Source organism: Chlorocebus sabaeus, chromosome 14 (assembly GCF_047675955.1).
Source record: "Chlorocebus sabaeus isolate Y175 chromosome 14, mChlSab1.0.hap1, whole genome shotgun sequence".
NCBI lineage: Eukaryota > Metazoa > Chordata > Mammalia > Primates > Cercopithecidae > Chlorocebus > Chlorocebus sabaeus.
The window spans coordinates 28,671,504-28,696,576 of record NC_132917.1 but is presented as its reverse complement, the minus strand read 5'-3'; the positions used below and the strand labels follow the sequence as shown (position 1 = coordinate 28,696,576).

General features: G+C 52.4%; 1 protein-coding gene across 5 annotated transcripts in view; it reads right to left on the bottom strand.

The window, feature by feature from the left end:
* TOGARAM2 (TOG array regulator of axonemal microtubules 2) overlaps positions 1–23,800 on the bottom strand; it is a 70,306-nt gene extending 46,506 nt beyond the window's left edge. For 2 of the 5 annotated variants that reach the window (XR_005243115.2, XM_038006222.2), the window contains exons 1-5: positions 7,408–7,638; positions 7,080–7,190; positions 5,436–5,723; positions 2,137–2,348; positions 1,202–1,392 (exon numbers count right to left, since the gene is read on the bottom strand). Coding sequence is in view for 4 of the 5 variants with exons in the window: in XM_038006222.2 (XP_037862150.2) it covers positions 1,202–1,392; positions 2,137–2,348; positions 5,436–5,723; positions 7,080–7,190; positions 7,408–7,474 (869 nt within the window). In the remaining variant the exon portion in view is untranslated. Of the gene's footprint in view, positions 1–1,201; positions 1,393–2,136; positions 2,349–5,435; positions 5,724–7,079; positions 7,191–7,407; positions 7,639–7,669; positions 7,832–10,453; positions 10,592–10,855; positions 10,926–23,550 lie in introns of those variants that run through there. The other 3 variants (XM_007971062.3, XM_073022890.1, XM_038006223.2) reach the window with 3 other exon arrangements.
* Between the last annotated feature and the right edge of the window lie 1,273 nt (positions 23,801–25,073).

Genomic DNA, 25,073 nt, shown 5'->3' with positions numbered 1-25,073 from the left:
CATGCACACACATACACACTCCACACAGATGCACTCACACACATACACATACATGCACACATACTTCACACATGCAGACACATACTCTTGCACTCATGCACACACAAACACAGACACGTACACTCACACGCGTATGCACTCACACACATACACATACACACACATACTCTTGCACTCACATACATGCATGCACTCACACATATATGCACAAATACACACTCATACACATACACTCACACATACATGCAGGCACTCATACAGGTATGCACACACAAAGACACACTCAAACACTCTCACACACACGTGCTCTGACATCACTCTGGACTGACCATGGGGATGTTGCTGACCACCTACGGCACTGTCTGTCTTAACAAGCCATAACCCAATTTATACCAACACAAAGATCCTTTTCCTCACTTGTTTATATGAGGAAGATATGAAGACCCGTTTTCAAGTCCAAAAGTTTGTGGACTGTCCCCCATACACACGATACTGGTTGTATTTTTAGTGTCCATCAATTAAGAAAATATTTAATTATAAAGAGCTGCCATTAACTATATCATGCTTTAAAATAATCAGTGTTTTATTCATGGCCAGGCACGGTGGCTCACACCTGTCATCCCAGCACTTTGGGAGGCCGAGGAGGGCAGATCACCTGAGGTCAGGCATTTCGAGACCAGCCTGGCCAACATGCTGAAACCCGTCTCTACTAAAAATACAAAAATTACCAGGGCATGGTGGTGGGTGCCTGTAATCCCAGTTACTCAGGAGGCTGAGGGAGGAGAATCGCTTGAACCTGGGAGGCGGAGGTTGCAGTGAGCTGAGATCGCACCACTGCACTCCAGCCTGGGCGACAGAGCGAGACTCTGTCTCAGAATTATATATATATGATAAAATAATTAGTGTTTTATTCATTTCTCCAGCAACCTCATCCACTAAGGCACTGGGAGAAAACAGAGGCTGGAGACATTGTCCGTGATGCCACTGACCCAGCCTGCCAGAGCCAAGAGGCAGAGAAGCCCCGGCAACCATGCTGGGACCTCCCTAGGTATGTGGCTCATGGGTGGAACACCCGGCCCTTTCCCTGCCTGGTGCCCCAAGAACTCAACCCCATGGAGGGTCGGCCATGAGGAGCCCCAGTGGATCTCAGGGGGACAGAGGGAGAGAAGTCAGCAAGGAAGGCTTGACTTAGAGTTCTTACCGCAAGTGTGGGGCCCTCAGGCCTGTGAGGACTCCCTGGCCTGGAGGTAATGGGCTGGGCAGGGAGCCAGGCACACAGGAGGGAGTCACTGCAACCGGCCTGGCCTTTGGGATGGGTGGGATCACGATGCCCCCCAGGGACTTCTGCATCTTCTCATCATTGCAGTGCAGGTACTGCCTGGAGATCTGTGCCTGGAAGCAGAGGCGGGACAGGGGTCTGGCCTATGGAAACAGCCACAGTGAACCCTCACCTCCCAGGCACCTCACACAGTGTGGAGCCTGCTGTCTCTTTCTAGCCACATCACCGTAGGACCCCCAGAAGGCTGACTGCTTCCTTACCACTCCTGGTGAGGAGACTGGCAAGCCCTTTTATGACTATTATTATTTGTTTTTCTGTTCTCATTTCAGAAAAATCCTAGAACATCAGAACTGGAAGGACCTTCAAACACATCTGGTATAAACCTCTATTTTCATAGATGTGCAAACTGGGGCCCAAAGAGGGGTGTGACTTGCCCAAGGTCACACAGCCAGTGAGGGGCAGAGCAGAAAGCAAGGCCCAAACGTGAGTCCTAGCCCAGCATTCTTTGCCGCACTCTTGCTTAAAATGGAGAGGGCCAGAAAGCAGGAGGAATTCTGGAACATGTAGACTAGAGAAGGCCTGGGGGACCACCAGTTCTAGGACAAAGGTCATGCAGCCTCTGGCACAGCCACCCAGAGCCCCCAGGCCAGCTATGGAGGTTTGGGATGCTGTGAGAGGTGGTGAAATCAGAGCCTTGAGCCTCTCCCAGTGCTGTCCCTATCCTCGCTGCAGACCTCGAGACACCTCCAGGGATGCTCAGGGCATGGGGTCAGGGGTTGGTGGAGGCTAGAAAGAAAGGCAGGAGGAAGGGGGACAAGAAGCTGAGGACCAGACGCCCAGCAGTCGCACTGCCTTACCTCCTGAGCACCGGGTCTCAACTCGTGAGGACCCGAAATGCTCCCCGGCAGGTCCAGGCCCTTCTCTTTGACTCCACTGGCCTCGGGGGTGGTGGGGATACTCTGGATGGGAGGCATCGGCCTGGGCACCCTCAGCAGCCTCTGAGAGGTGGCTCGGGGGATGGTGCTCCACAGGGGAACTCCTTGGGGGCCTCCCCCTGGATTCAGAGAGGCTGCACAGGGATGGGGATGGGAAATCAGTTAGTCCCAGAAGACCAGGGAGTGGAGGGGGGATTCAGACCCCAGCAACAGGGCCTTCTGCCCTGGGAAGGACTGGGATGGCGAGGAGAGAGGCCAGACCTGCCCCCAGCCCCACCACTGATAGACTGAGCAAACAGCCGCTTCTGAGCGTCTGTGCCATTCCAGAAAGTGCCAATCCAAGTCACCTGTTTAGGATTCAGAGGCAGCATGGGAAGGAAGGGAAATGAAAGCAGTGCCAGATCAGGAGGAAACACGGCAGGTCCTGGCCGCGGGTAGAAGCAATGTGGCCTCGGGCAAGCCACTGCCTTCTGAACCCCATCACGCTTCTGTGGAATGGGGTGATTCAATGACATCACTTCTATAAGATGCCAGGCAAGTACGTGGCACATGACAGGGGCTGATAAATTACTTCTGCTCCCCTTTCCTTTTCGGCTAGTGATGGGGGTGCGTAGCTGTTTTGACACAGCTAACGTAGCCTAAGACAGGCCGCCACACTTCCAGCTCCTTTCTGAATGTTTCAGGTGCTCAACAGACATTCCAGCGCCCTGTGCCCCATCCCACCTCACCCAGCAGCCATGCCTCAGGCAAAGGCACAGGGCAAGAAACACTGGGGTGGGCCAAGAGCTCAGGGTTATCTTTGCAAATATTGGTGATGAGGAATAAAAAAAAAAAAGACTAGCATTTTAACTTTTGTTCTGGCCTCATCAAAACCACTGCATCAAAACAGCCAAGTCAGGCCAGGCACAATGGCTCACATCTGTAATCCCATGCACTTTGGGAGGCTGAGGCGGGAGGATCACTTGAGGTCCGAAGTTCGAGACCAGCCTGGCCAATATGGTGAAACCCCATCACTACTAAAAATACAAAAATTAGCCAGTGTGGTGGCACATGCCTATAGTCCCAGCTACTTGGAAGGCCGAGGCAGGAGAATCGCTTGAACCTGGGAGGCGGAGTTTGCAGTGAGCCAAGATGGCACCACTGCACTCCAGACTGGGCAGCAGAGCGAGACTCTGTCTCAGAAAAAAAACAAAAATTAGCTGGGTCTAGTGGTGGTTGTCTGTAATCCTAGCAACTCGGGAGACTGAGGCAGGAGAATCGCTTGAATCTGGAGGTTGCAGTGAGCCAAAATCGCACCACTGCACTCCAGCCTGGGCGACAGAGCAAGACTCTGTCCCAGAAAAACAAAAACAAAAAATAAACTAGCTGAGTCAAAATATCTTCTGTTCCTGCACACTTGCTCCCCTCCTGGCTTCTGGTGCTGGTTCTGTTCTGTCTTGGAGCACTGTTGTGTTGTGGTTAGCCTGTGGGGTGCTGAAAGGATGGAGAAGAAGGGGTGTGGTCAAGTGGAGACCATGTCACTTGTCGGGCCACCTTGGGCCCCAGCTGGGTGAGGGCACAGAGGAGTCAACTCAGCCTCAATGCAGGGGCCAGAGCAGCCCCAGCCCTGCTCGGGGGCCAGAGATCCCCAGCCCTCCATGCTTGCTGAGGGACCTGATAAGTCTACAGGTCACTGCCCATCAGAACATTAGGTAGAACAACTCCATTCTTTTTTTCCCTACACTGGAACTTTATAAAAAATAAACGAAATGACTAGAAAAAGGCTTTGAACCCCTAAAGGAGAAAGTTGGTGGTGTGGCAGCTCTAGAAGTTGCACCTCCTGCAAGTTCTAAGGAAGTTCTCGGGCACTCCAACCCCACCTGCTGCCTCCATAATATCCAGCCAGGACCATTCCTCCCAGGGGCTCCCTGGCATCATCCTGGGCTCCCCAGGAGCTGGACATACCCCACAACTCCAGGGAGAGGCTCAGCAGGGGGAGCAGTCTGCACAGGGGAGGGGAAGAACAGCCAACGGCAACCTCAGGCTTGACGGCAGCAACCACCTGCCTCTTGAGAGCACTTCCCCCTTCTTCCTAAGACCTCAAGACTTCTTACTGCTCTTGTTACCCAGGAATTCATTCTGCTAAAAAGAACCCATATGATTTGCCCAGAAGGGGAGAGAAAGAAGGAAAATAGTAACAATGTATTAAGTTCTTCCCATCTGCCAGGTGTTGAGAATTCTGTGTACAAGTTTTCGCTAAACCCCCACAGTAACACAGAAGTATTATTGATAGTGTCCCCATTCCACAGAGGAGGAAATTGAGGCCTGAAAGGTTACTGACTTGCCCAAGGCCCCAGAGCCAGTGAGTATAGGGACTAAGATTTGAACTTTGCTTGTCCACCACCCAGATGAGAGAGAGTATAAAGCGCCTGCTGTTGAATCCCTTGTTCATCTGCTCAACAAACGTTTCTTGAGAGCCTCCAAGGTGCCAAGCGACTGTGCCTCACACCGAGATCTCGGTCACTGCCCTCTTGGAGTGGACAATTACATGCAAGATTCAGGTTTTAAACAGTCACAAAAGTAAAGATATAAATGCAAATCATGAAAAGAACTGAAGGAAACAAATGATAGGGCGTGATTGGAGAGCATCCTAAGGGGCAAATTCACATTGGGGAGTCAAGGAGGCCTCTCTGAGGAGGGCTTTGAAGCCAAGAAGAGAGGCTGGATGGGGATTTTCGGAGTGGGAAATGGAGGAGGGGTGGGGCAGGAGTGGTGGCTCTAAACCTCAGGCAGGAAATAGCCTACAAGCCCCAGGCCCTGGACAGCAGAGACCGAAGGCAGAGAGTGACATGGTTGGTGTGAGGCCAGGGCCAGAGGGTCTTGTGCATAAGGGAACATTTGGGATCTTAGTCTAAGCACATCGAAAACCCACTGGCTGGTTTTGAGCATAGTGGTGGAAATGGGAAGAACATTTGTTTAAAAGGATCCTTCTGGAACAAGACTAGAAGGTGCAAGGGTGGGGATGAAGAGGCCAGTCGGGAAGCACTGCAGAGCCCAGGAGGGAGGCTCAGCTCCAAGGAGGTCACTGAGGTCACAGAGAGGGTACCTGGCGTGTGCCCACTGATCACCCCCAGGGGATCCCAGCATGCCACCTGGAAGCCTGCTGACCCTCACAGCCCTGGTGGCCTGGGGGCCTGACCTGGAAGTGGGTAGGTGAGGGGTGGGCCGGGGCCAGTGCTCACCTCGGGAAGACGCTGCCAAGCCCTCTGAAAGCCTCCTTTTCTTGAGCTTGTCCTTAATCTGGGTGGTGTCCCTGGCCACGCTATTGGCCTCTGACTCCAGAGAAGGGAGGAGCACCAGAGGCTGGGCCCCCAAAGACAAGGCCCCGAGGTTCCTGGGGCAACCATTCCTCTCCTGCCAGCCCTTGGAAGGGGTGTCCAGCTTGCGGCCACCCAGCTCTCCGTGTCCACTCGGGAGCTGTGATGGTTCCTCATTGCTCAGTAGGGTGCTTGGCTCAGGCTGGAGGGAACCTGAGGGGGACAGAGTTGTGAATGGCTTGGCACGCAGTACCCAGGGTGGCAGCAGGCACCAGCAAGCTCCTTGACATTGCTTCCTTTGAACAGGCAGCCACTTGCCTGGTGGGACCCAGTCATCTAATGTTTCAGTCACTCCTGGGGGCGAGTCATTCATTCGACAGTGTCTCTGAAGCACCTAGTCTTCACAAGACCCATGCCACGAGGTGCTCAGAACAAAAGGGGGAATCCACATGCAGTCCTATCGCAGCACAGACAAGAGGCCATGAATCATAGGGAAGGTCATCTGCCCAGGGACCACCATCCACCAATCTCCAGAGACCACCATCCACCCATCTCCAGACACCACCATCCACCCATCTCCAGGGACCACCATCCACCAATCTCCAGGGTCCACCACCCACCAATCTCCAGGGTCCACCACCCACCAATCTCCAGGGTCCACCATCCACCAATCTCCAGACACCACCATCCACCCATCTCCAGGGACCACCATCCACCAATCTCCAGGGTCCACCATCCACCAATCTCCAGGGACCACCATTCACCCATCTCCAGGGACCACCATTCACCCATCTCCAGGGACCACCATCCACCAATCTCCAGGGCCCACCATCCACCAATCTCCAGACACCACCATCCACCAATCTCCAGGGACCACCACCCACCAATCTCCAGGGTCCACCATCCACCAATCTCCAGGGTCCACCATCCACCAATCTCCAGGGTCCAACAAAGTCATCAGATCCCTGAGCACTGACCTATGCCAAGCACAGGCTGCAAGCAGGAGCTCAGGAGTCTCAGAGCAAATCACCCCCACCCCCAGCAGACACACCAGATGGGAGAGAAACAAAACGCTCAGCACTTTTAGAGGAGGAAAGAGGCTCTAGAAGATCTTCAGGAAGTGGTGCTTTTCACCTGGGCCCTGGGGGAGCCCTGGTGCAGAAAGGGGCAGGGAAAGCATTCAGACAGGCGGGCTCTGGAAAGCTCTTCCACACCCCAGCCCCGTCGGAGACCCAGGCCACAGATGCTGGACAAGTGGCAGAGACGCTGAGTGGACATCTTGAGAGGGGCCCCCTCCCCATTGCCACCCTGGGTGCTGAGTACACTCCCAGGTCCAGGCGCAGGCAGAGAGCCCTGCTCCCTAGTCCTGCCGGTCCCCTCTGCACACCTCCAACCTCTGAGGCACAAGGTTGAAAAGAACCTGCCTTTGAAAGAATCAAAGGGCATTTTCAGCAGGAGCCACAGGAAAGTGACACCTGCTGGTAGCTTGAGAACACAGCCAGCATCTACCACACTCCCCGCTCCAGGATGAGGCCAGGGGCCCTGACCAGGCGGGTCTTCCCATCTCACCTTCTCCATGAGGCAGACTGGAATTGATGCTTCCAGGCGGGAGCACCCGGGGCCCAGCACTGGTCCGAGGGATGCTCCTACAATACTCGGCCACGGGGGCCAGGACCTTGGCTGGAGACAGAAGCACAGAAGAGCGGCACCTGAGAGTCCTCCAAGGCCAAGACTGGGAGCAAACCAAGAACACCTGGCCGTAACCCTGAGCACTCCACCCCCCAGTGTCCCTGCCCAAAAACCCAAGGCATGTGGTGGCCCCACCCACAACACCAGAGCCTGGCAGGGTCAGGCAGGGTGCCTGTGATCTCCACCAAATCCCTCCAACCCCACTTACCCCAGCCTCTCAGCCTGGCTGCCTCCTCCTTCCTCGCACCCTGGCTTTGCTCCAAACCCCACTCCATCTTTTCATCTCCTTCATGGGCACCCCTCTTCCATCACCCAACAGCACTGACCCCTGGAGTGCCCATCCCCAACCTCTGTCCACCAGCTGCTCTTCCAAGGCCACTTCCTCACTGCCACGCCCAGCAGATAATCCCCTACCCTATGGCTTCCACCCTGACCAATCCCACCCGTTGCAGAGCAGAGCATCAGATTACTTTGCCAACTCCTTCTTGGAAGTCCCAGGCACCTCATCAGCAGGTCTTACACTGATCTTCCCTCTTCTCTCCTAACCTCCCTCAGCTTAGCAAAAGGCACCCTCTATCCCCGACACAGGGATTTGTGAACGCTCCCTGTGCAGGGAGACAGTAGTGGGCAAGGCTGACTCAGTCCTCAGTGAGATTTGAAGTCTGGCGGGGAAGACAATGATTAATAAGCAATGACAGTGTGGGGCCTGGAAGCCCGGCCAGAGATGGGGACAGAAAAAGCTTCCCAGAGGGCGGGACCACTGAACTGAGACCATACAGGGAGCAGGAGTCAGGAAAGAGGAGGGGAAGCTCAGCTAAGGCTTGCGCTCCTTTAAGAAGCCTTCCATCTTTTGCCAGTTTTTAAAGAAGATTCTCTTGTTTTTTGTTACTGAGTTGTTTGAGTTCCTCATATATTCTGGTTATTAATCCTTTGTTGGATGGATAGTTTGCAAATGTTTTCTCCCATTCTTCACTCTATTGACTGTTTCCTTGGGGATACAGAAGCTTTTTAGCTTGATGGAATCCCATTTGTCTATTTTGTTTTTGTTGCTTGTGCTTTTGAGGTCACTGCTGGGTAAATATCCAACAGAAAGTAAATCAGTACATTGAGCTATCTGCACTCTCATGTTTATTGCAGCATTATTCACAATAGCCAAGATATGGAATCAACCTAAGTGTCCATCAACAGATGAATGGATAAAGAAAATGTGGCACATATACACAGTGGGATACTATCAGGCCATAAAAAAGAATAAAATCCTGTCACTTGCAGCTACATGGATGGAACTGGAGGTCATTATCTTTTTTTTTTTTTTTTTTTTTTTTAATGGAGTCTCAGTGGTGCGATCTTGGCTCACTGCAATGTCCGCCTTCTGGGTTCAAGTGATTCTCCTGCTTCAGCTCCCCCGAGTAGCTGGGATTACAGGCGCCTGCCACCACACCCGGCTAATTTTTTTGTATTTTCGTAGAGACAGGGTTTCACCATGTTGCCCAGGCTGGTCTCAAACTCCTGAGCTCATGCAATCTGCCCACCTCTGCCTCCCAAAGTGCTAGGATTACAGATGTGAGCCACCATGCCCAGCCTGGAGGTCATTATCTTAAGTGAAGTAAGCCAGGCACAGAGAGACAAATTTTACTTGTTTTCATTCATATATGGGAGCTAAAAAAGTCAATCTCACAGAGGCAGAGAAGAGAATGGTGGTTACCAGAGGCTGGGAAGAGAAGGGGGTGGAATGAAGAGAAGTTGGTTAATGGGTACAAAAATACAGTTAGATAGAAAGAATAAGAGCTATTGTTTGATAGTACAGTAGGGTGACTATAGCTCATAATAATGTATTGTATAATTCAAAACAGCTAGATTGGAATGTTCCCAACATCAAGAAATGGCCAATGGTTGAAGTGATGGATATCCCAGTTACCCTAATTTAATCATTACACCTTGAATGCCTGTATCCAAATATCACATGTACACCCAGAAAATATGTACAACTATTATGTGTCAGTATTTTTAAAAGAGAAAGAGAAACCCCCTCTCCTGTGTTCCCACAGCCCCAGGCACACCCCCGTTACTCTCTCTTCCCCACACCTCTCTCTGCTCCTGCCCCGCAGCTTCCCTAGGAATAGGCACTTTGTCTTACTCATCTCTGCAGTACTGTACCTGCCGCTCAGCAGGCACTTCACAAACGTGGGTCCCATACCCTTCCGGCTCAGTCCTTCCCAAACACACCTTAGGACCATCCATGGGGCCCTAACCCACCACCTGGAGAAGCCACTACGCAGGTGGAAACCCAGCTCATCCACCCCCAGGCTGAAAGACTCCTAGTCTGGGACTCAGAAGCCTGGGTTCCCACTTTTTGCCACCTGTGTGACCTTGAGGAAATACGCTAACTTCTCCGAGTCTCAGTTCCCACATCAGTAAAGCAAAGGAGTTGACAGCAGTAAAAGTTCATACAACATCTTTATCCTATTTCTAGATTTGTAGATTTTTCTTTCTAAGATCTCAGCACCTCCCACTTCCCCACTGGAATCTACGTTCGGGTGGGATCTGATTTAGCACTAAAGTAAGCAGGTGTTTTCTGATTCCTATGTCGAAGCCACCGGAAGCTCTGCCGTGTACATCATGCGCTGTCTCCTGAACCACTGCTCTGGCCATCCTGCTGCTCTGCCTTCCTTCCAAATGGCCATCTGGCCCCTGCTCCAGTCCCTGCAGGATGAAGCAGCTCTGCACCTTGCTAGCACCCATTTCATCTGGGGCAGGACCAATCCCCTCACTTTCCAGGGGAAACTGAGGCTCACCCAGTTGGCTCCCAAAAGCAGAGCCAGGCCTTGAGGCCCATCTCCTGATGCTAACTGGCCACGCACTGCTCCCACTACTCCACCCAGTTGGCTAAGGAAATAGAGCTATTCACTCTCCCTGAGGCCCCGGCCCACATCCCCTGCCCATCCACATACCCTTGACCACAGAACAGAATTAGCCCCTCAAGGAACCAGCCACCCTGCTGCAGAGAGTGCAAGCAAAGCTCAGGCCAAGGCTCTAGAACGCTCCAAGCACTCCTAAGCCAGGGAGCCACCCAGAGAGCCAGCTGAGCAGCAGCACGTGGGTTGCTGGCCAGGGCTGGAAAGGCACGGCCACCTGGCTGCATCTCCCAGCAGCCTTCATCTCCACATCTCCCTTTTTCTGGCCTCTGGGAGTGTCCAAGGCAGGTCCCCTAGCCCGGAAAACACCAGCCGCAGGCCTCCTGTGGTGCCACTTACCTTTGGGGAAATCGTCACGGGTGCCCATGTCCTGGGTGGAGAAGGTGCCTGCAAGGTTGCCCAGAGGCAGCAGCTATTTCTGGGTGGTGAGTACAGTCCTTGGGGGTCTGGAGGGTTCCAACCTGTAACATTTGGGACCTAAGGATAAGAAGAGAAAGGAGAAGTCAGTAAAAGCAAATTAACACTTTTAAACTACTTCACAGAAAGCCCGTCAGGAGCTAAAGCATTATTGTCATGAAGAAATCGGCCATTAAACTGAAGGATGCCATTTTTCTGACATTGGACTCACAAATGTTTCAGTTCCCAAGTGCGAGGCCACGTGGTTTTGGGAAGAGTTCGTTATGAAGAGTGTCAACGAAACCCATCAACCTGCCGTCCCTTGTCACTGAGACATGGACACACCTTTAGGGTCGTGGGGAAAGATGAATTTTTTTCAACGTAGTGTCTGACACTTTGTTTCTCCAGCAGTTTCTGTTTGCTTCCGACGCCCCTCAGTCCACCAGCTGCCCTGAAAGCCCATGACGATGTTGGCCTCTGTGACCACTCATCACACAGGTGTTGGCGGGGCCTCTCGGACACTGGCTCTCCAGTCTCTCTTGGGATGTGTGGTTACGACCTCCATGACGTCCCTGGTGCTCATTCTCACCTGACTGAACAAGCCACACCTGTGACCCCTCAGCCACTGCATTGTCCACACTTGATCCCTCCTGCCCTCCCTTCAGCCTCTGGGGTCAGCCGTCAGCTCTTGCCCTTGACCTAACTTCATTGTCTCTCCATGTGACAGGGTCTCACTGCACCCTCTGCGGCTTCACACAATTCTATGAATCCTTTGCTGAGATAATGGCGACCGTGTTCCTCTGACAGGTAATGGAGGTGCCCTCAGAGCTGATCTGTGGTAAGACCGAGGGTGAAGCCCACAGCTCCCAATTTCTACCCCAGACAGGAGCTCTCGTCCACAAAGCGTCTGCGGACAGGGCAGGAACCTGTGCCAACTCCCTTTTCTGAGCAAGAAATCCCAACTCAGGAACTGAGAAACCTGCCTTCCGTTTGGAAGCCAGCCAGCCGTTGCCCCACCCAGGCCCCAGAAGGCAGAGTAGCTCTTAGCAACCCTCGACCCAAACACAGGTGTCCAGCCCAGCGCCAGGCCCAGCCCAGCACCCAGCCCAGCACCCAGCCCAGCACCCAGCCCAGCACAGCCCCAGCCTGGTCTCACTTCTTAGAACCTCAAGACACGAGTTCCCTGTCTGAGAATTTTCCTCACAACGGGGGAGAGGGGAACTCTCTGTTTATTATCTACTGAGATAAGGATGTGGCCACACGGTGGTGAAAAGCAGTCCTGAACCCCTGTGAGACACGGCACCTCTCCCAGGCAAGGCGAGGGAAGATTCTGTTCCACAGATACCAACACCCCAGACTTCACCCCCTGAGCTAGGGAAAAGGCTCAAGAGATTGACCAGGCAGCTGGTTTCCAGACAAAACCCAGTAGGAATGTGGCAGGCTGGCACAGACCTTCCATGGCTGAATTACAGCAAACAAGCTGGGGTCCTGGGATTTGGGGGCTATGAGAGCCACAGACCCCACCTGTTCCCCATATCTCTAACCAGAGGATACACTTTCTATGAAAATTATATGCAGAAAAGCAATATTTAGCTGCAGTCCTTGTTCTCCTTAACTGCAGATTAGAATATCCTGAAAACTAATTAAAATTACAGATTTCCAGGCCCCACCTCCAGCCCCTGCTGAATTAAGTCTAGGAAATAGGCCACAGGGATTTTTTTTTAAACTTTTTTTTTTTTTGAGACAGAATCTCCCTCTGTTGCCCAGGCTGGAGTGCAGTGGCATGATCTTGGCTCACTGTAACCTCCACCTCCCAGGTTCAAGCCATTCTCCTGCCTCAGCTTCCCAAGTAGCTGGGATTACAGGCATGCATCAGCATGGCCAGCTAATTTTTGTATTTTTGGCAGAGACAGGGTTTCACCACGTTGGCCAGGCTGGTCTCAAACTCCTGACCTCAAGTGATCTGCCTGCCTTGGACCCCCAAAGTGCTGGGATTACAGGCATGAGCCACCACGTCCGGCCTTACCTTCTGATTTTGCTGTTCAAACAGGATCGAAAAATCACTGGCCTGTAGTTCAGATTCACTTTATAATAAGACCACGGCCCTATTTCTTACCCTAGGCTGTCAGAGTGGTCATTGCTGCCTCAGTTTCCCCAAAGTGATTACCCTCTAGGAGGCTAAAGAGAAGACTCGAGCTGCCTGAGGGTACAGGATGCTTAAGTTTCAACAACCACCCCTACTGCAATGGGCCTTCTGAACAAGACGGTTCTCCCACCGTAGCCTCCTCAGTGGTCAGAGGTCAACAGGCCAAGGCAGCCCAGGATCCCCCTGGCCCCAGGACACCAGCAGTACGGAAAGGAAATCTGGAGCCATTCCACGGCTTGCCAAAGCATCCCCTCTAGCAGAGCCCCTTTGAGATCCTCTCAGGGTCTACACCTTCGACCTTTCAGGCCCCAGGGTCTAGTGCAGGATCTCCGAGGTGCCCGCCCTAGAGGTGGCAGGTGGCCAGAGCTGCTATGGACAAACAGGCCCGACTAATGTGGGCGCAGTGAGAGGCACCACCCTAGGAAATCACTCTGGCCCAGGGGCCTGTGGGAACTGAATGGTCCATATCCAAACTATAAAAGAATCAGGAAGTCCAGCACAAGTGTGGATAGGGCACAGACTCCACTGAGCACCTGACCCCCAAGGTGCAGTTCACCGAGGCCCCATCGCACCCGGCGCTGCTCTAGACACCAAGGCGCTACTCTCCCCTGTGAGAACAGCTAGCCCCTGATCCAAAGGGCTAAATGAGCCGGTGGATTCTGGTGACCAGGATCTTGTCCTCACTTCCTGATGCTCTGAATTACTCCGCCTGGCTGGCTCCTCCCCTCTCAGCCTCTGTTTCCCAGCCCAGGGAATGGGGTAACCCAAAGTAAGTGGCCATTGTCCCCTCCTCCCGTTAACGCTATGGCTGCGGAGGTTCCATAGTGACTGGCACCACAGGAATGAAGAAAGGTGACAGAGGGGACTCAAGTGTCAAGTGGAAAGGGAACAAAAGCTAGCTAGGGGTGGCCCAGTAAAGAAGTTCACCCCAAGAACAAAACCCCAACCACCCAGGCCTCGCACAGCCCACAGGGAGCGTGCAGTTCCACATCCACCTGCTCCCACGGGGCGGGGCAGACCCAGCCCACCCACCACAGCCCTGGAGCTGCCGCTCTCACAGCTTCTCTTGCTGTCACGACACCACCCGCTCTGACTTTCAGAGACTTCTGAGACATCTCCAGCCAGAGTTCTCATCTCCTCAGACAAAGCTGGTGGGAACAGTAGAGCTCACACCAAGGTGACAGAGAAAGGAAGAGGGGGCGAGCCAGGCTGAGGGGAAGAATGGCAGAGTTTACAAATCCTCATTCCGGAACCAAAAACATGGTCCCCACTGACATACTCTCGGAAGAGAGGCCTCAGATCTAGGCCCCCTCCCGTCTCACACCCCACGAGCCAGTATGCGCCCGAGTGCCCCTCTCAGAACTCCCAGAACGCTGGCTGTGGCTCAGACACAGAGGGGCTGGAATCCTGCCCTGGGCCCTCTTGTATAAACTTGGGAAGCTGATTTAATTCCTCTGAGCTTCAGTTTCTTCATCTGAAAAAAATGTCCTAACAAGGGGTTTTGTTAGGAATAAATGAAGTAATGTTAGAAATAATAGTCCTATTGCTGGCATATAGTAATTGTTCAGTAATGTCAGGTGTGAATCTTCCTTCTCCTTCCCTGGGGAAAAGCAAGTCCCCCGCCCCCCACTTCACACACACACACACACACACACACACACACACTCACTCACTCGCATGTCCATACACCCACACTGTCTTTAAAGTTATGACAGGCCAGCCCTCCATTCCTGTAAGACAGACCAGGTGACACAGAAGACATCTGTGTCCTCATGCAGAGGAGACAGATATGTCTATAGAATAAGACGCTCAAATGAGAGGTTGCCTTTGACCCCCTCCAGCTCTCACCCCTGAGCCCACACTTCTAAGCGAATGCTGTCTGTAATGCCAAGCAGAGAAGGTGAACGTTCACTGTCACGCCCGACAGGACGAAGTAACCCTGCTGCAGCGATGAGCACTCAGGGACACCCTCCACACTGACTGGGGCACCGGAGATGCTCCACGGAAAAGCAACCTCCGTGCTGGGCCTGGAAGTGGGATCAAAACAGGTAGGAAATGGGGTCTAAATGGGTAGGAAGGAGGAATGATGTTCCAGGCTGAGGCGGCGGCCTGAGGAAAGCACGGAGCAGATGTGCCTGTGAGTCTGGGGTCTGGCAAGAGGACCCAGGCCTGGGAGCGGGATGAGGGCCATCGGGGGAGACCCAGAATGCTCTGTGAGAGGGTCAGGGCTTGCCCTGCAGCCCAGGGGAACTCTGGAGACTGTTCAAGGAGAGGAATGACATTATCTGACCTGCAGTTTCATGCAGAACGCTCGAGTGGGGCCTTGGAAGGACTTCCCAAGGAAGGGGAGCCTCTGACAGAATTACAGGACTGAAATGTAGAGATGTTAGCCCAGCCTCTGGACCAGGCACAGAAAATAAACAACTTAACCAGGATTTGACACTGATTATACGCAGGGTTTAGACTGGATGGAACATGCCTTCCTATATCTCGTGCTGCCTCCCTGAGGATAAGAAACAGCTACCCACGCCTCCAATCACCATACACATACATCTCACCCCTCCACCCACCTCTGCTCCCCTCATGGGAGGCAGCCCAGGTGGTAGACCTGCAGGGAGGACCCTGGATGTTGTCAGGTGAACAACTTATGAGACTCTGACCTCCAGAGTTCGGCCTGTCACTGAAAATCTGCGATTCACTCACTCATTCAAACATGCCATAGGTACTAAGATACGAAGGGGAATAAGACTAAAATCCAGTGCCTGCAAGCTGTGTGACTGAAGGCACATTGTTAAACTTCTCTGAGCCCAGCTCTTTTAACTGCAAAGTGGAAATAATGCTGTAATCCCGGCACTTTGGGAGGCCAAGGCTGGCGGATCGCTTGAGTTCGAGACCAGCTTGGGCAACACAGTAAAACCTCGTCTCTACAAAAATGCAAAAATTAGCCAGGCGTGGTGGCTTGTCCCTGTAGTCTCAGTTACCTTGGGGGAGCTGAGGCAGGAGGTCGAGGCTGCAGTGAGCCGAGATTGTGCCACTGCACTCCAGTCTGGGCGACAGAGATCCTGTCTCAAAAAAAAAAAAAAAAAAAAGGAGATAACGCTTATCTCACTTCAATATTGCATTCAATAAAATATGAAAAGCGGGCCCGGTACAGCAGCTCATGCCTGTGAGAGGCCGAGGTGGGCGGATCACTTGAGGTCAGGAGTTAGAGACCAGCCTGGCCAACATGGCAAAAACCCCGTCTGTACCAAAAAATACAAAAATTAGCTTTGTGGTAGCACACGTCTATAATCCTACCTACTCAGGAGGCTGAGGCAGGAGAATCACTTGAACCTGGGAGGTGGAGGCTGCAGTGAGCTGAGATCACACCACTGCACTCCAGCCTGGACAACAGAGCAAGACTCCATCTCAAAGAAAAACAAAAACAAAAACAAAACCTGGCCTCAAGAGAGTGCCCAGAGCTAAGGAACGTCTCGGGAAAACAGCAGCATTGAGCAGAGATGGGTAGAGAAGGGGAGGCCCCAAGGGAGTCTGAGCAAGGACAGCCAGGGAGGCCAGGGCAGTTGGCACCAGCAGAGCCAGATGAGCAGAGAGTGATGAGAGGTGTCAGCTCAGCCACCTGGATGTGACCATCATGGAATCATCGGGAGCTTAGTGTGAGCAATGTCTGTGCCTTTGGAGGCATGGGGGTCGCAGAAAATCGCTGAGGTCTGAGGTATGAGTGGAAGGTTAAATAGAGACAGTGAGTCCAAACAATGCTGGGGAATTTGGATGAGAAAAGCAGGAGATTGGAGAGTAGCTGGAGGGGAAGGAAGGGTGGATGAAGTTGTGTTGTTTGCTTGTTTGTTTGTTATCTGTATTTTTCAGGGAGATTCTAGAGCAAGTTCACAGGAGGAGGAGAAAGAGCCAGAAGGAAAAGGCTGAAGACCCAGGGGAGGGAGGGGAGCTGATGGAGCGGGAGCCCAGTGTTAACAGCCGAGGGAGAAGGGCACAGGCTGGGTCAGACGGGAGTGCCAGTCCTCAGACCCTGGAGGAAGAGCCAAGGGTCCTACAGAGGGAGGGGTCAGGAAGAGAGAAAGGGCACGTAGAACAGCCTTGATATTGGCGGTGAAGAGGGAGGTGAGCCTGCTGCATGTGAGAGCTGGACTCGGGAGTGTGAAGTTCTGAATAGTCGCAGGGGCATATTCTGACTTTAGAAGAATCAAACCATTCCTTTCCTTTCCTCTCCCAGACGCCTCCATCTTTATTAGGAGGGCTTCATACAGGCAGCACCTATCCTTGTGATTTCAATTGCCATCCGATTATCGGGCTTCCAAGCCTACAGTGGAGCCAGACCTCCCTCTCTGGAGCTGCAGACAAGCTGCGAGGAGGCCTGGATGGCTCCACCTGCGTGTCCATCTTTATTAGCTTGGGGCAGGGCTGGTTTCCACACTGACCCTCAACTCAGCCACTCCTAGAGCTGTCAGTCCCAAGAGCCACTTCATCCACAACGGGGAGATTGATATCCACACTCACCAGACCGCCTGTGGGGGTATCCAAGGCCCTCCGCCACTCAGGCCCCTGACTCCAGCTGTGATGGGCGTGTGGGGGCCAGCAGGAAGGCCGTTCACAGATAAGAAGCACCCCCACCACAACTGGACCCCTTTACCAGCTCTGGGGCTACCACCACTGCTGCAGATGGCGTCTCCTCTACCATCATGAGATCAGGTGGGCTTAGTACTCCTGCAACCGCCCTGTTCTCAGACAATATGTGGTGCGGCCAGCCAGCAATTCCACAGAATGCAGACAAAGGGACAAACAGTGCCAGGCTCATGGCAATAACGCAGTAACTGTAGTGTGACTGAATGAATGAGTTCAAAACTAAAGCACATCTTCCAGACAGTCTTGCTGAGAAGAAACTAAGTGAAGGAATTAACATTTCTTAGTTCCATTTTGCTTTGTGCCCAGGCAATATACTTCATGCTTCCAAAGACTATGTCATTGAGCTTTGGAAATAGAGAAAGAAAGTACATATTTTCATCCTCATTTTATAGACAAGATGATTGAGGCTCAGAGAGGTTAAGTAACTAAGTTGAAGCCACAGAGCTACTAAGTGGAAGAGTCGAGGCTGATGGTTTCTGCTCATGGAGGTGGTAGTATTTCAGGGCATTCATTCAGGAGTCAACGGGGTTAAATTCCATCACTTACTAGCTGCGTGATCTCAGGCACATGGTTAAAATTCTCTGAGTCTCCATTTAACTGTGAAATAGATAGAAATATCTATCTCCAAGGTTATTGAGAATATTCCAAAAAATATGAGAAACATTTAATAGGCTGATTGGGCCCAAGGGCCCAATCCACAGTGGCTATTAATAGTATTGGTTGTTTAGTAACTGTTTTGCTGTGTTCAGATGTTCAGGAAGAAAGAGGGGAAATGTCCCTTTTGAAAGTCTTTGGGCCAAGAAGCTACAGAGGCCTGGCTGAGGCTGGACAGCAACACGGAGGTGCCACCTTGTGCAGCAGGAGGTCCTTCCATTTCCTGAGCTGTCGAGGGTGAGCAGGAAGCAGCGGGCAGGCTGGGGCGGGACACTTACAACAGGGGTCAAGTACCACGTTGCTGGGAAGAATCTTTCTTAACAGAAGAGTCTGTTCAGGAGGCAGTTCACACCTGAATCTAATGACCTCCCAGGACAGGGCAGAGGAAGTGGTCAGAAACCCAAAGCAGCACTTCCCAACTGTTTTATGCCCAGCGCAGCTGAGGAATGTGGCCACCCATTTGTAATAGCAGCTCAGTGTGGGTGTCTCAGGTTGGGGGTGGATGGGCCACAGCATTTGAAACCGCCCCCCACCAACCTAGGAAATTCTGATGTGATCATTAATGGTCTAAAAGATACAGGAAAGCCTAGGGTGAGAGAAAGCTTTATTTAGGCTGTTTTTGAAAAACAATGAGATAGGTTGCAAGCAGGGCCGCCATGTTTGATTGTCTAGGTTGGGCACTGCACAAGGGCATCCTAATTAAGGAGACATTTCTCAATCTCTCACACTACAACCTTTTCTTTTTCTTTTTTTTTTTTTTTTTTTTGAGACACAGTTTCACTCTGTCAGCCAGAGGAGGGCAGTGCCATGATCTCAGCTCACTGCAACCTCCACCTCCCAGGTTCAAGCAATCCTCCTGCCTCAGCCTCCCAAGTAGCTGGGACTACAGGCATGTGCCACCATGCCCAGCTAGTTATTTCTGTGTGTGTATTATCAGTAGAGACGGGGTTTTGCCATGCTGGCCAGGCTGGTCTCGAACTCCTGACCTCAAATGATCCACCCACCTCAGCCTCCCAAAATGCTGGGATTACAGGCACGAGCCTCACACTACATCTTCTCCAAAGTCCTGGCAATGTTGTTTTAGACAATGACTGTACATATTTGCACATTCATTTCAGTCTTTTTCTGATGAATAGAAGAAAAGTGTCTTGAGAAAGAAACATCTTTTTCTAATTCTCAAAGGGAACCATATGAGTGGGCTGTGGTCCTAGTAACAAAGGCTGTGTAACTTATACATAAATTTACAAAATTCAAAATCTTCTGAACATGCCGCCACCTTTGTGTGTGGTGTTGTTGCAAATATAAATTAGAGATAAATCAGAACTTGGGCTAGTGATTTAACAGAATTTCCCGTGCCTTTCTCCTGTCACTAAATTTCAAGCTGGAAGGGGCCTTGGAGGTCAGCTAGTCTCCTTCCTTATAAATGAGGGGTTAATCTGAGGCCCACAGAGGCTGTGTGACTTACTGTCTTAGCCTGCTCAGGCTGCTATAACAAAATACCATAGAATACGTTACTTAAACAACAAAAATTTGGCTGGGCACAATGGCTCACACCTGTAATCCCAGCACTTTGGGAGGCCGAGGCAGGCAGATCACCTGAGGTCAGGAGTTTGAGACCAGCCTGACCAACATGGCAAAACCCTGTCTCTACCGAAAATACAAAATTAGCTGGGTGTGGTGGTGAGTACCTGTAATCCCAGCTACTAGGGAGGCTGAGGCAAGGGAATCACTTGAACTTGGGAGGCAGAGGTCGCAGTGAGCTGAGGTCACACCATTGCACTCCAGCTGGACGACAAGAGCAAAACTCCAACTCAAAAAACAAAACAAAAAAACAGAAATTTCGTTCTGGAGGCTGGGAAGTCCAAGTTTAAGGTGCTGGCTGATTCTGCTCCTGGTGAGGACTCGCTTCCTGGATTGCAGGTAGCTGTCTTCCCTTTGTCCTCACATGGCAGAGGGAGAGAGAGCAAGTTCTCTGGTCCCTTCTTCTAAGGGCACTAACCCATCATGAGAGAACCACCCTCACGACCTCATCTGAATCTAATTACCTCCCGAAGGCCCCACCTCCTAATACCAACACATGGGGGGTTAGGCATTAACATTTGCATTTGTGGGGACACATGCATGCAGTCTATCACACATACATAAGGCCGACAGGAGCCAATGCCCATCCCAGGGCCCATAACCCTGTAGGCATCACACTGGCTGCCAGCTGGCAAGGCCTTCAGCAGGACTGAGAGGAAAGCTTCCTTCTCCAGCTTCCCATCAAGGCCGCCCCAAAATGGTCACCTTGCCCCTGCAGTGCCTGGTCAGAGCCCATGCAGTCTGCTCCCAAGGACTAAGGTTTTTGGAGGCGTTGGATGCCACTGCGTCCATCCTGCCTGAAATCACACAGCCATTGGCTGGGGCTTGGAAGTCTTCCGCTGGCCCTGAGATTTCCACCGTCGAGGTAAGAGTTATCCCAGCACTCGATCACAGTGCTGGAGTCTCAAATGAAAAACGGCTTGGCCCCCTGTCCCGGGAATGCCTTCTGCAGGGTTTGGCTGGTCAGTTGAGGATTCCTGCCCAGTAGCGGGAGCTTGAATCTTCAAACTATAGACTGTGAACAAACACCTGTACTCGGAGGATCAGAAGGGACTAGGAAGAAAGAAAGCAACTTGTCTAAAATCTCAGCAAAGATGTATTGACATGACTTTGGCATCTGAATGTCTGTCACATCCCAGGAAAGGGCTCTTGGCAAAGGCCTCCCTGCCAGAAGCTCAGAAGACTTCAGACCCGGGCCCTGTCCCTTCCCAGTGGCCCATGAGGAAGTCGACTTTCTTGAATAGGAGCCAGAGTTTTGCATGTGCCTCTCCAGGAAATACACCAGGTTTTGCCTGGGAAATGTAAATGGCTTCTGTGGAGGGACATTTCTTTTCTGTCTTTGTTTTATTGAAGAGAAATCCAAGACCCAGGAAGGGATGTGAGTTGGGCCAAGAACCAGAGGTTTTAAAACACAAAATGGGAAACTCAGACTTCCAGACAGTGGCTCTGTAATTCCAACACTGAGAAGTACGTGGAAGAGTGATTGGTCCTCCAAGAAGAAGAATGGAGGAGAGGGATGGAGGGGTGGGGAGGGCAGAGAGAAAAATGGGGCTCAAAAGCCTGAGCACCATGAGGGGCTGAGATCACAGAGAGCAGAGGAAGGGAGGCACCCAACAGGAGAAGAAAGTGGGGAGGAAGAAGGGCTGGAGGCAGATGCCCAACCCCCTGGTAATCAAGAAAATGCAAATGAGATGCTACCACCATCCCACAAAGATGGGCAAAAATTGACATGGGTGGCAATGCCAAATGCTAGTGAGAGCACAGAGCAACGGGAGCACTCACAACAGCTGGCAGGTGAGGTACAAATGGGCACAACGCCCTGGGAAAGTAGTCTGGCTTTACCTGATAGAGCTAAAAATGCACAAACCTAATGTTCAGCAGTTCCACTCCTAGGAACCCACCCTTGAGAAAATCTTGCACAGGTGATCCAGGAAAGGAGTTCAAGAGTGTCCAGAGCAGCTCCATGGATAATGGCCAAAATCTAGAAAAAAATCTAAATGTTCAACAGGAAAATGAAGGAATCAATCATGGTGCACTCACAACATAGAATATTACAGGGTAATGAAACAAACGACTGCCCCACTGAACACTATGGATGATGCCACAGCGTAATGTTTCGTGGAAGGAGCCAGACCTGAAAGAACACACAGGGTATGACCCTACTTCTACAAAGTTCAAAGGAAGACAAAACTACATTGAGTGTTTAGAAATGCAAACATAGGCCGGGCGTGGTGGCTCACACCTGTCATCCCAGCACTTTGGGAGGCCAAGGCAGGTGGATCATCTGAGCCAGGAATTTGAGACCAGGCTGAGCAACATGGAAAAACCCCATGTCTACAAATAAATAAATAAATATACACACACACACACACACACACACACACACACACACACACACAAAGATTAGCCGGGCATGGTGGCATGCACCTGTACACCCAGCTACTTGGGAAGCTGAAGTGGGAGGAACACTTGAGTCTAGGAGGCAGAGGTTGCAGTGAGCTGAGACCATGCCACTGCACTCCCACTTGGGGGACAGAGTGAAACCTTGTCTCAAAAAATGAAGCGAAATTAAATTAAAATAAAAATGCAGACATAGATGGAAAACTTGATAGAAAAGCCAGGAAAAATTAGTAGCATGATTAACCCTAAGGGGAAGGGAGGCAGTTGTGATAAGGACAGGGCCCATGGGGGTGGGTTCTGGGAGGCGGCCAGGTTGTCTATTTCTTGGCCTGGGCGGTGGCCACATGGACATTCACTTTATAACTATTCCTCACACTGTGCACACATGTTGTGCGTTCTTCTGTCTGCGATGATGAACTTCCAGCCTCTGTGCTGGTGCGCAGTCTGGTGCCTCTGAGCTGGCCGTGGTGTCAACGGGAGGATGCGCTGCCCTCAGAGGCAGGTGTCTCCAAACCTCAGGTGGACATCTCCCCATCCCTTGCCCCCAACTACCTCCCCCTTTCTTCAAATCTTCTAGTCTTGGGATCCATGGGCTGAAACTGAGTCAGTCCTGGGAGCCAGCCAGCCTGTAGCTAGAAGGCTGCAGGGCCGTCTCCTGCAGGGCATGGGTGAGAAGGGTGAGGGACTACCCGGTGTGGGATAGAAACGATGATGGGACCCTCACACCACTTCCTGGAGCCAGGCACCAATGCCCTGTGACCTGCCTCAGTGATGCTCCGACAGCACGGGCCCCAGTCCCTCCCCTCCCAGCGCTCCTGAGGAAATGGCAGCCCTCTGAGGTCCCCCGCCAGCACCAGCCCTTGTCCTGGAGAAGCGACTGGCAAAAACTTAGTTTCAGGAGACTGAAATGCGCTCCAGAAAGGAACGCGCCAGTCTCCACCGTGACAACAGCATCAACAACAGTAACTTCCGTTCTGCACATGGGCTAATGTGCCAGCTGCCCTCCTGACTGTCTCTATGCTCACACGCGGCACCAAGAGAGGTTTTTTTAAACCCCTCTTCACAGATGAGAGACCTGAGGCCCAGACAGGCAAAGAGCTCAAGTCCACACAGCCAGAAAGAGGTGGGGTTAGAATTCAAACCCAGAGCAGAGCCCCTCCAAGGCCCATGCTCTCACGGGGTGCCCTAGCACCCTAAACACAGGTGCCGTCCCCACAGCATGCCCCCACTCCTCCCGGCACCATCGCCCACAGCACCCCAGGGAGCCGCTGCCCCGTGAAGGGTTCACCCTGAGGCAGAGAGCACTGCTGACAGAAGCCATGACTCAGGGAAGGGGCCAGCCCAGGCCAGCCCCTCCTTCCTTGCCTCCCAGTGCTCAGAGAGCAGTGAGTCCAACCTCCTCCCCTAGAGCTGCCACATGAAGGCCCAGAGAGGGTCAGGGACATCCCCACGGTCACACAGCCTCCATGTCATGGCAGGATGCTTTTTCCTTCATTGTGCCTTTGTGCCTGCTCCAGTTCGAGTCCTTCTCCCTCCCTCCAAGGACTTCAGGGGTCCTGACCCGGCCTCCCATTCACCTCCCCACAACAGATGGCTTGGTGGACTTATCGCCTCTCACCTCTCTGTCCAGAGGCCAAACCCCTGTCACTGGAGGAATCCAGGGTCCTTGGTCTCTACAGAGATGTTGATGCTTATGGGCCCAGGGAGGCAAGGATGGGCAAGGGAGGCAAGCCCCAGGCCTGGCCCAGCCTGGCCCCCACCAGCCACGCAGTCCTGGGCTGCAGCCTCCTGTCTGAGCAGGTGCTGGGTGGCCACGAGCCCCGCTGCTGGCGTGCTCCAGCTCTCAGCAAAGCTCTCCTCGAATAAACAAGGCTGCATAGCAACCACTCGTTGAAGGAGCCCATAGCTCCCTGCGTGGGGGAGAGACCGAGCCAAGAGACTTTTCCCCTTAGTCTCATTGCCTCTGTGGCTAACTGGAGCACAGGCACTCCCAAGTGGCCGGCCTGTCCTCTGGGGTCATGGACACCACAGAAAGAGAGAGCACTGGGCCCCCTCTGCCTGGTGACTGTAGCCAGGAAGTGCATAGCTGGCTTGGCGCAGGGATGTTGTTGGCGGTAGAACCCCTGGTTTTGTTTACATGGTCTCTGGGCTCAATCTGCTTCTGCTTACTAGCTCTTCTAGAGGCAGAAAGGCAGAGTGAGCATCCAGGCCTTGAGAGCAGGCAGAGCTAGGTTTGAATCATGATCCTGCTACTTCCAGCTGTGTGCCTTCTGGTCAGAACTTTACCTTTCTTGACTTCAGCTTCCTCATCTATAAAATGGGTACAACAATAGTACTGACTTGAGAGGGTTACCATAAGGATTTCAAAGGTGCATGTAACAGCTTATAATTTTGTCTAGCACTTGGTAGTCTCTTCATCACTTCCCCAGAAATCCTTGCAGAGCAGGAAGCCTGTGGCCTTCTTCCCAACCAGATTTCTCCATCTTAACTTTTGGAAAATGTGAATCCTAGCAGCCCATGTGTGCTTCCTCACTGAGCCCAGGCTCTTGGGCAGAAATCCCAAGCTGGTATCCTCTCCCTGGAATGACAGCCAGTCCCACTCCTCATGCTACCCACTTCTAGCCCTCACCATCCAGGGGGCACAGAGTGGGAGCCAAGGACTCAATTTGTATGCAGGCTTGCAAACAGCCACTCGCCCAAAGACACTATGAATTTTCCCAGGCAGCTCCTCCCCATATACTGTACAAAGGAATCGGCAGGTATGTGGAACACACAGGAAGGGCTGGTGGGAGGCCAACTACACCTCCACGAGGCCTGGGCCGCTGAAATGCTTGCACACGGGTAGCGCCTTCCTGGGACTCTCTCCTCTTCCCTGAGATGGCCAGGGAGGGCAGGTCTTGGGAGTAGCTGCTGTCATTTACCAAGATCCAGGATGGAGCAAGGAGGGGCAGCCAATTATGACTGAGAACAAGGTCCCCCTGGAGCAGGTGCTGGCCCCAAGCCAGAGGTCACAGCTGACAAGGCGAACCGAACTCCTGAACTCCCTCTAGCAGAGGCCCAGAAAGGAGGCACTTCCTCCAAACCAGGAACAGTGGCTGTGCAGATTCCCCCTGGGAGACAGATATGAAGATGCCCAGGTGG